Source organism: Nansenia antarctica (genome assembly GCF_963989245.1).
Source record: "Nansenia antarctica genome assembly, chromosome: 16".
NCBI lineage: Eukaryota > Metazoa > Chordata > Actinopteri > Argentiniformes > Microstomatidae > Nansenia > Nansenia antarctica.
The window spans coordinates 10,765,054-10,776,380 of record NC_137686.1 but is presented as its reverse complement, the minus strand read 5'-3'; the positions used below and the strand labels follow the sequence as shown (position 1 = coordinate 10,776,380).

The 11,327-nt window shown below is 45.4% G+C and overlaps 1 protein-coding gene across 1 annotated transcript; it reads right to left on the bottom strand.

Annotated features, from left to right (window-relative positions):
- Positions 1-3,758: 3,758 nt before the first annotated feature.
- Positions 3,759-9,495, bottom strand: LOC308171942 (polyadenylate-binding protein 4-like; the record flags this gene model as incomplete). Its single annotated transcript, XM_080546855.1, has 5 exons — positions 3,759-4,064; positions 4,720-4,812; positions 7,674-7,766; positions 7,902-8,243; positions 8,644-9,495. The coding sequence occupies 5 exons, from the start codon at positions 9,493-9,495 to the stop codon at positions 3,759-3,761; spliced, it is 1,686 nt and encodes a 561-aa protein (XP_080402981.1).
- Positions 9,496-11,327: the final 1,832 nt, after the last annotated feature.

Here is an 11,327-nt window from a genome sequence, read left to right as displayed (position 1 = left end):
TAGAAATTCTACAGTAACTGTAACAGCTAATGGGTATCCATAGAAACAAACAAATAGACTCACCTATCATCTGCTTCTGGTCCTCATGGGGAACTGTAGCCAGTATGGAGGCAGTCAGTGTCTCCTGGTCCTGGTCCTGGACATGGACAGCAGGCTGCTGCACGGGGACTTGTAGCTGGGGAGCCGTGTGCTGCTGGCGGTCGTGTCCACCAGCTGTGGACTTGTTCTGGGGCACAGCGTGCAGCCGTGCCATAGCTGGATCACCATCTGCAACGGCAGGGTGCTTTCTCAAGGCCTGGGTAGCTGAGAGGGGAAGATAAGCATAACCAAAGGGATATTTATGGCAAATGTTTGGATAGTGCTCTTGTCTCTATGTCAGGGGTCCCCACACCTTCTGAAACATCCCATTCAAGCACCTTTCAAGGACTTTCAAGACTCGATTCCCTCAAATTCAAGGACCCAACACGGCATAGTTTGAGACGGAGCTAGTTGACGAGCTGAGTAAAACATTTTTGAATATATATTATTTATTTTTTAGCGAGAGAGAGAGGGGAATTCAAGCACTTTCAATGGCCCATGTCTATTTTCAAAAAACTTTTAAGACCTTGATTTATTTTTCTCAAACTCACAAACTTTCAAGGGTTTCAAGGACCCGTGGGAACCTTGCTATGCGCAGGCATGCTTCACTAAATAAACTGACCTATGTGCTGAGACGTCATCCTACGGGGCACCTGGGAAGGTGTGGCGGGGGTCATAGCATCGAAGGTCTGAGGCCCGGTAGCCCATGGAGACGTGGTGGTGTCGTCGGGCGTGTTCTGGAAGTGCTGAGGTTTCGCCTCAGGTTCGAGGGTAGCCAGGTGATGAGTGGGTCTCAGCTGAGCTGAGGAGTATTGGGCGGTTCCACAGTCCTGGGTCTGTGGAATGTGAGAAGCCATGAAGAGTCCAGGTGGGGGAGCAACCTGGTAGGGTAAGTTAGGTAGGAAGTCTGGGTCGGGAACGGCGCAGACGCTGGCCATCCTCTGTGGCATGTTCCGGTTGGTTCTGAGAGCCTGGCGCTCCTCCTTGCGCTGGGCCAGGGCCACGTACAGGGGCTTGGTGGCCACGATGCGGCCGTTCATCTCGGTCACGGCCTTGGTGGCCGCCTCGGGGGAGGAGAAGCACACGAAGCCGAATCCCTTGCTGCGTCCTTCCTCCGTCATCATCACCTTCGCGCTGGTGATGGTTCCGAAGCGGGAGAACTCTTTGTGCAGTTGGTCGTCGTCCAAGCGGTCGTGCAAGTTCTTCACGTACAGGTTGACACCCTGCTGGTAGAGAGAGAACATGTTTTATGTTTTTATACCTCAAATACATCAAGAATGTTTACCGAGACTATCAGCTTCTTTTTCTTATACACATAATAATGTTAGCTGTAGCTATCTCACCCAGTGACTAACACTGACAGATATTGACAGCTGTCAATCTAGAGGGGGAGTGGTTGTGTTACCGCCCATTAGCTGGCTGTGTGAAGGTGTGAAAAACAACCAACTCTTTAAACAGCTTTTTCTCTGGATTGTGATTGTATGACACATCATTCGAAAGCGTACAATCTGTAGTTTAAGCACATGTAAAAAAACAAACAGAAAAATGACTTTGCCTACTGGTTGCTTTGACTACTTTTCACCAGCAGCTGTCACATTTTTTCCTTCATAAACACACACCTGGTATGTGGTCCTGTGGCCCTGGTTCAGTTGCTCAAACTGGCTCTTCAGGACAGCCTGGCGCTCTCCTCTCTTCTGGGCCCGGCCCACGTAGACCCGCCTCCCGTTTATCTCCTGGCCGTTCATCTCCTCGACGGCCCTCTTGGCGTTCTCGTGCCTCTCGAAGTTGACGAATCCAAAACCCACGGATCTACCAGCGCCATCAGTCATGACCCGGACGCTCAGGGCCGGTCCGAATCTCTCAAACCTCTCCTTCAGGCGTCGGTCGTCCATATCCTCCCCAAAGTTCTTGACGTACACGTTAGTGAACTCTCGCTCTTTGCGAGACTTCCAGTGTCCGACAAACACTTTTTGGTCGTTCAACAACGTGCCGTCGAGTCTCTCGATAGCTCTCTCTGCGGCCTCCTGGGTGTTATACTGGACGAAGCCGAAGCGTTTAGAGAAGCCGTTCTCGTCAGACGCTACCTTGCAGGAAAGGATGTCCCCGAACTCGGAGAACGTGTCGTAGAGGTCCTTGCTGTCGAAAGCCTTCGCTAAATTCTTGATGAAGATGTTGCCGACTCCACTGTTCCTTCTAGAGGGGTCACGCTGACACCACATGATGCGCATGGGTCTCCCGTTGACGTCGTCGAAGTTCATGGTGTCCAAGGCGCGCTCGGCGTCAGCTCGCTGTTGGAAGTTGACGAAAGCGTACCCGAGAGACCGGCGTGTCCTCATGTCCCTGCACACTCTTATAGAGGTGATCGGTCCAGAAGGGCTGAATTTCTCAAATAGCATTCCTTCAGTGGTGTCCATGTGGAGATCTCCTACATACAAGGAGGCCGTCGGTTGAATAGGCGCACTAGGATTCATTGTCTGGTGACTTTCGGATAGCGAGAGTTGGAGAAAAACTGTGAGAAGAACGAATAACTAATCTATCTATCTAGCTCTTCACAGAGGAATGGCAGGTAAATCAACGGCATGTGTACTGCAGCTGGATTCTAGAACCCCAGCTGCATGTTCTACATTGTTATGTCATCACATTGTTAGACAAACATGTTTTTTATTGTGTCATGAACATGAAAGCTTTGGGATTAAATTGCATAATAAAATCATGTTTGTCTATTATAAAATTGTCTTACTATATTCTTATGAAAGATTAATGATAGCAAAACATGATTTTATTTCATGCAACCGATGTCCATGATTCATTGAGGTAGATGCAACACCTTTTTCAGTGGTATAATATTGTACATATAACTGATCCAATATTGATCTGATCTTTGATCAATATTGGATCAGTTAGTATGCACAATATTATACAACAGTACCCATACTACTAAATTCACATTTTGCCAAATTCTGAATGAATTGACCATTTCAAGGAATGTTTGGTTACTGGGCAACACCTGGCTGCTACTGAACTTCCTGTGAGTCAGCTGATACTGGGTTAGTACTTTGTTAGCTAACAGGAAGTTCGTCTGGATCCAGCATGGTATTGCCTAGTAACCGAACATACCTTGACATGGTCAATATAGTACATTACAGGTAGTTCTGTTCTGTTAGTTCTAATTGGAAAAGAGACATTACAACTGATATTACAGTACAACATCACTTATTTTTAAGAAAAAAATCTTTATTTGTCATGCATAAGTGCACTTGACTCAAACACATGTAATGGGCAACTGGAAACAGTTAAGTTTACTGAATGGTTTAAAACTTTACATAGTACAGTAGTACAATTACAAAAATGTTATTTGTGCAAAAAAATCAACAATGAACTGGTTAGGTTGGAGCTGCTGGCACAGTGTGGCAAAAGAATGTACACACTAACACTGGAAACAGTTAAGTTTACTGAATGGTTCACTAAATAAACAAAATCTCGATCCCCGTAACACCAGTAGAACTGACATGAACATTGTCTGTGCATTGGGACGGCTTAAACACTTTACATGAGATCGACAATTAACTAGTTAGGTTGGAGCTGCTGGCAGACACCTTCGTGTCTGAACATTCAGGGAGGAGTACATTGAAAAATAATAATAATAATAATAATAATATAGAGGTTACTGACCTCACATCTCACTCAAAAAGTTTGAGTTTCAAGGCTTGTGCCTTCTTTGACAGTGTACTGCCATCCAGCTGCATTAGGATTTTCTGTACAACTTCAAAAGTGTACCTCAGTTCTGCAGGGTAGCCCAGATTGAAATTATAGATTAGACCAAACAGCATGGCTGTTGCGAAGGGCACGCTTGGGAGGTCTCGCAGTACAGCCTGCCCTTCGAGGACGATCCCGATGTCCCCTTCACTTGGGTCGTCGCTCTTTATATTGAAGATCCCCACTGTGGTCGCCTCGATCCCATCCTGGATGGTGGCTTCGTCTGCAGTCTGGAGAAAAAGATTGTCAAGTTACATTACTTGGAATATGAACGTTGGTTTGGAAAAATGTTGTGCATGAATGCGTTCAAAAGAGATTTTTTTTCTTCCAAGAATGTTGAACTGAACACAGCCATTTGAATCTGGTGAACGTGAACTAGTTCATTTTGGGGGGCTGTGAACCTGTAGTTCATATTTAGGAAGATAAATCAATGAGAATTAAAAGTAGGCTAGCCTAACTCGAATACAAAACAATGCTAGATTCAGATTCTTCGCCTTGAGGCTCGTTATAGGCTACTATCAGTGTTTCACACGATTAAGGCTGTCGCGCGAGCATCAGGAGCAAGTGAGAGAAGTGTCAAGTAATGTTTGGATTAGGTTTAGGCTTAGGGCTGGTAATCATGTGGGGTTAACAGGCTCTGCATCGATGGGAACTAGCCTCTACCCATTATGTTGCTATAAATGACACTGCATTACTGCATCTTATGCATAAAAGGAAATTATTGACATTGGTTTAGTGGTAAAACAAAACTTTTTAAATCACTGTCTATGATTCTATAATAGACTGTAGCAATAGCTTGTGGTACACATATAAAAAGGGACTTTTTGGGACTGAACTTAGTTCAAAATAGTGAATTATGAACTTGAACACTTTAGTTGGACTTACATCATACTCCCTCACCAGACAATCTGGCTTCTCGTTGAGGTACACACAGAGACCCTTGAGGATGGACTCCCTTCCAAAGTCAATGTCATCATTCTGGAAAGAGAGTTACCGGTATTTCATTTGTCATAACAACCGACAAGGGGTGTTAGATCACTGCAATGCTCAAAGGAAAATTACACCTTTTGGGGAGGTTAGCCTATTTACCACCTTCCCCATTGTGAGACAAGAACATGTGGCATTTTCTTCTCTGTGCATTCTGTATGAACATTTTGGAAATCCAAAGAATTACCCTAGCTTAGCTGCAAGAACTAAACTGAATGGGCCCCGCTAGCATTGTTGCAGCATTGCTAGTGGAGCCCATTCAATTTAGTTCTTACAGCTAAACTTGGGTAATTCTTTGGATTTCCAAAATGTTCATACAGAATGCACAGAAGAAAATTGTATATGTTCTTGTCGCACAATGGGGAAGGTGGGGAAGGTGGCAAATAGGCTAGACTGAAAAAGGTGTTTTTCCTTTAAAGGTGCACTTCCCCCATTAGCAATCAGCTTTCTGTTCTTCCATAAGTGTCAGTACATTACAATGAAGGTGGTTTTCCTGACCTCAATCTTCCCTGGGCTTCCAAAAAAAGTATATGTTGTTTTTTTAAACTACACAAATTATGTCATAAAGATGTCAAAATCGTCATATGACATAATTTGTCCAGATTTTAAATGTTACTTTTAATTAACTTTTTTGGAAGCCCAGGGAAGATTGAGGGCAGAAAACCCACCTTCATTGTAATGTACTGACACTTAGGGAAGGACAGAAAGCTGATTGCTAATGGAGGAAGTGCCCCTTTAGTGCAGCTAAAAAATGGTCTCAGAAAGCCACCATCCCAGGCCACCTAAACAGAAGGACTGAAATTATGTCAAGAGGGGGGTCCAGGCAGGGCAGATTGTCAGCTTAGTCTAGAGGCAGGGATGGAGAGTATGACAAAAGTCCTCTGTGCCCTGTGGTTACTGCATAATTGTACACCAACATCACTGTTGTACAAGAACTGTACATAATTTGCAGGCAATATACCACATTACATTTGATTTTAATCACCATCATGCAACACATATTAGAGTACAAAGAATTGGGGTACATTATTCTATCAAATATTTTTCTGGAATAAATGTACATACTTTGTCCATGGCTTCCTGGATTGCCATCACTTTTTTGCCGATCACACCTCCTCTCTTTTTAAAGAGATGCAAAAGCCTGTAGGTGTGCATGTCAAGCTCGGACAGGAACTTAGATTGGAGAGGCATTGTAGTGATGAATGGGTGAATGAGAGGCCGTTGTAAAGCACTTTGGATAAAGGCGCTGTATAAGTGCAGTCCAGTTACCACTTAGGAGGCCTTGTTGTTGGTCTATCTAGTCCAACCAGGGTTTTTACTTTTATCGTCAAGGTCCAGTTTACCCTTTTCTAGACACAGCCGAGTCCATCAATTTAATTTCCTAATGAAATAATTTATTCATTTCGTAATCGTTTTTTTTCAATGCTAACATTTTATTTCATCGGTGAATCGGTATTGTTTCATAGTCCGGGTCTCCTTTTTTATGCGTTAGCCGCTTGGAACTCTGGGAAGTGGCCAATTTTCTGTACAGCCTCCTCAGCCCAGTGGGCCTCCAGCGCAGCAACCGCTTCATCCACCTGGTAGCGCAGCGCCTCAGGAGACGCCAGCAGGCGCAGCAGATCACGGTTGTCCATCTCCAGCAGCATGCCCGTGACCTTGGGGGCGATGCTGGGGTGCATGCTGAGGATGGATGGGAAGAGACGCTCACCTGGAGGGAGGGGGGAGTAAATATCAGTAACAGTAACTGTTGTAACGTTATAGGTTACCTGATCGATTGACAGTTAAAAGAGATTGATTAATATGTTACATGATTGATTGACAGTTAAAAGAGTTATTATTTATCGTTAAGGTAGTTACAAAAAAAGAAGTACATTTCTGTTGTATTAGTTAAAGAATGGGTTTCAGAACTGCAGTTTCCAGAATGCCTTGCAGCAAGACGTCTCACAGAAGTTGACAGTTTGTTGTTTTTGAGAAATGCGAATTGTACCGTCCAGAATATGAAAGTGAATATCTAACAGCTTGTTTTATTGAATTGAAAGTGATCACAAGTGCATGTCAGCAGATTTGTATATAAAGAACCTTTCGCTTGATAACACCAGTCCTAGCCATCATTTCAGCAGGTAGAAATTCTACAGTAACTGTAACAGCTAATGGGTATCCATAGAAACAAACAAATATACTCACCTATCATCTGCTTCTGGTCCTCATGGGGAACTGTAGCCAGTATGGAGGCAGTCAGTGTCTCCTGGTCCTGGTCCTGGACATGGACAGCAGGCTGCTGCACGGGGACTTGTAGCTGGGGAGCTGTGTGCTGCTGGCGGTCGTGTACACCAGCTGTGGACTTGTTCTGGGGCACAGCGTGCAGCCGTGCCATAGCTGGATCACCATCTGCAACGGCAGGGTGCTTTCTCAAGGCCTGGGTAGCTGAGAGGGGAAGATAAGCATAACCAAAGGGATATTTATGGCAAATGTTTGGATAGTGCTCTTGTCTCTATGTCAGGGGTCCCCACACCTTCTGAAACATCCCATTCAAGCACCTTTCAAGGACTTTCAAGACTCGATTCCCTCAAATTCAAGGACCCAACACGGCATAGTTTGAGACGGAGCTAGTTGACGAGCTGAGTAAAACATTTTTGAATATATATTATTTATTTTTTAGCGAGAGAGAGAGGGGAATTCAAGCACTTTCAATGGCCCATGTCTATTTTCAAAAAACTTTTAAGACCTTGATTTATTTTTCTCAAATTCACAAACTTTCAAGGGTTTCAAGGACCCGTGGGAACCTTGCTATGCGCAGGGATGCTTCACTAAATAAACTGACCTATGTGCTGAGACGTCATCCTACGGGGCACCTGGGAAGGTGTGGCGGGGGTCATAGCATCGAAGGTCTGAGGCCCGGTAGCCCATGGAGACGTGGGGGTGTCGTCGGGCGTGTTCTGGAAGTGCTGAGGTTTCGCCTCAGGTTCGAGGGTAGCCAGGTGATGAGTGGGTCTCAGCTGAGCTGAGGAGTATTGGGCGGTTCCACAGTCCTGGGTCTGTGGAATGTGAGAAGCCATGAAGAGTCCAGGTGGGGGAGCAACCTGGTAGGGTAAGTTAGGTAGGAAGTCTGGGTCGGGAACGGCGCAGACGCTGGCCATCCTCTGTGGCATGTTCCGGTTGGTTCTGAGAGCCTGGCGCTCCTCCTTGCGCTGGGCCAGGGCCACGTACAGGGGCTTGGTGGCCACGATGCGGCCGTTCATCTCGGTCACGGCCTTGGTGGCCGCCTCGGGGGAGGAGAAGCACACGAAGCCGAATCCCTTGCTGCGTCCTTCCTCCGTCATCATCACCTTCGTGCTGGTGATGGTTCCGAAGTGGGAGAACTCTTTGTGCAGTTGGTCGTCGTCCAAGCGGTCGTGCAAGTTCTTCACGTACAGGTTGACACCCTGCTGGTAGAGAGAGAGCATGTTTAGTGAGATGTTTTTATACCTCAAATACATCAAGAATGTTTACCGAGACTATCAGCTTCTTTTTCTTATACACATAATAATGTTAGCTGTAGCTATCTCCCAGTGACTAACACTGACAGATATTGACAGCTGTCAATCTAGAGGGGGAGTCGTTGTGTTACCGCCCATTAGCTGGCTGTGTGAAGGTGTGAAAAACAACCAACTCTTTAAACAGCTTTTTCTCTGGATTGTGATTGTATGACACATCATTCGAAAGCGTACAATCTGTAGTTTAAGCACATGTAAAAAAAACAACTGAAAAATGACTTTGCCTACTGGTTGCTTTGACTACTTTTCACCAGCAGCTGTCACATTTTTTTCCTTCATAAACACACACCTGGTATGTGGTCCTGTGGCCCTGGTTCAGTTGCTCAAACTGGCTCTTCAGGACAGCCTGGCGCTCTCCTCTCTTCTGGGCCCGGCCCACGTAGACCCGCCTCCCGTTTATCTCCTGGCCGTTCATCTCCTCGACGGCCCTCTTGGCGTTCTCGTGCCTCTCGAAGTTGACGAATCCAAAACCCACGGATCTACCAGCGCCATCAGTCATGAACCGGACGCTCAGGGCCGGTCCGAATCTCTCAAACCTCTCCTTCAGGCGTCGGTCGTCCATATCCTCCCCAAAGTTCTTGACGTACACGTTAGTGAACTCTCGCTCTTTGCGAGACTTCCAGTGTCCGACAAACACTTTTTGGTCGTTCAACAACGTGCCGTCGAGTCTCTCGATAGCTCTCTCTGCGGCCTCCTGGGTGTTATACTGGACGAAGCCGAAGCGTTTAGAGAAGCCGTTCTCGTCAGACGCTACCTTGCAGGAAAGGATGTCCCCGAACTCGGAGAACGTGTCGTAGAGGTCCTTGCTGTCGAAAGCCTTCGCTAAATTCTTGATGAAGATGTTGCCGACTCCACTGTTCCTTCTAGAGGGGTCACGCTGACACCACATGATGCGCATGGGTCTCCCGGTGACGTCGTCGAAGTTCATGGTGTCCAAGGCGCGCTCGGCGTCAGCTCGCTGTTGGAAGTTGACGAAAGCGTACCCGAGAGACCGGCGTGTCCTCATGTCCCTGCACACTCTTATAGAGGTGATCGGTCCAGAAGGGCTGAATTTCTCAAATAGCATTCCTTCAGTGGTGTCCATGTGGAGATCTCCTACATACAAGGAGGCCGTCGGTTGAATAGGCGCACTAGGATTCATTGTCTGGTGACTTTCGGATAGCGAGAGTTGGAGAAAAACTGTGAGAAGAACGAATAACTAATCTATCTATCTAGCTCTTCACAGAGGAATGGCAGGTAAATGAACGGCATGTGTACTGCAGCTGGATTCTAGAACCCCAGCTGCATGTTCTACATTGTTATGTCATCACATGGTGACATCCTTAATGACTGGATGTGATGTGGGGAATGTTTTAGAAGAATTTTGGTCATTGTTACATCACAGACCATAGCCAGGGTCCATGTTGTATAGAGGTCAGCAAACCCATATTAATAATAATAAAGTTTATTTGTATAGCACTTTTCCTGCAAACGTTGCAGCTCAAAGTGCTTAGGCTATATTAGGCAGTGGAGGCTCCTCCATAGAGGTGGAGGAGGCCTGGCCTCCCCAATAATTTGAGAGAAGAGAGAGATTTAAAAAAGCAATACTTTTATTTATTTATTTAACAAAAAACATATTTTAAATGTTTTTATATTCATATTATTTCCGTTTTGTTCATAAATCTGAATTTTTCCATGGCTAAAACCCAATATTGCAATTGTAAAGCACCTACAGGCCAGAATCCCTATCCGTTTGTATTGAGGAGGCCAGGCCTCCCCCAGGAAAGTGGTTTCTCATAGAAGTCAATGTAATGTAATTTTTTTCATGGCAATATGTGATTGGCCAAATCACTGAAAATGGGTGGGCAGAGGAGGCCTGGCCTCACCATGCATTGAGTCCAGGGCTGAAAGATTGACATTTTGTTCGTCCAATCACATGAAGCCATTTTTCCCTGAAAATAATAGCTCATTTGGCCAAATACTTTTGCTTAAAATGACCTCGGAAGTCGGTGAGATGGCGCGATTTATACATCGAATAGGTAGACAACATTTAGGATTTATTGAACAGTTTTATTTTTAATATTAATAATTAATAATTGTATGTAGTATGTTGTGGTGAATGTTGTGAGCCTGAGCAGAAGGGACAATAGCTGCTGCAGGCGGACCAGAGATTCATGCCAATTGTTTTGTTTATTTGATGACCCATTGTGCAGGTAACTTATTACATATGTTGTTTGAGTTCTATGTTTTGGTGCATTTTGTAAGAGTCCACTCGTGGTGTTGCTAGCATTCGCGATCTAGGGCATGGCTAGTCAGTAACGTCATGTTGCATTCCACATGTAGTACCTTTTTCCGCCACACGCGTGTATGAGTGCTGCTCTGCAGGATAAATATTAGAAATGGATGAAGTATTGTTCTGAATTGTATGTTGTGTGTCTGATTGACATAGTGTTTGAGTGCTTTTGACATGTCATTGATTGTATGTAGTATGTTGTGGTGAATGTTGTGAGCCTGAGCAGAAGGGACAATAGCTGCTGCAGGCGGACCAGAGATTCATGCTAATTGTTTTGTTTATTTGATGACCATTGTGCAGGCAATAAAAGCTGCTTCATCCACCATCCTGAGAGTGTCCCAATCCTTTCAGTACCGCCAAACACAAATTAATATTTTTTAACAAAGACAGATAAGAAGAACAGGGAACATTCCATCGCGAGTGAAGCGAGCAAGCGGAAAGAGCAAGCCTCCTCAATTCTGGAAGTCACCAGCCTCCACAGATATTAGGAATACTTGAGGAATCCTTTCCCCAGCGGAGATGTATTACACGTAAACAAGGATATTGTTACTGAATATGAGGGAGAGAGAGGGGGACAGAGGGAGAGAAGGAGGTAGGGAGGTAGGGAGAGAGGGAGGGAAGGAGAGAGAGAGAGAGAGACTGAGATGGACGGACAGGGCGTTTGTGTTTGTGTGTGTGTGTGTGTGTGTGTGTCTGTGTCT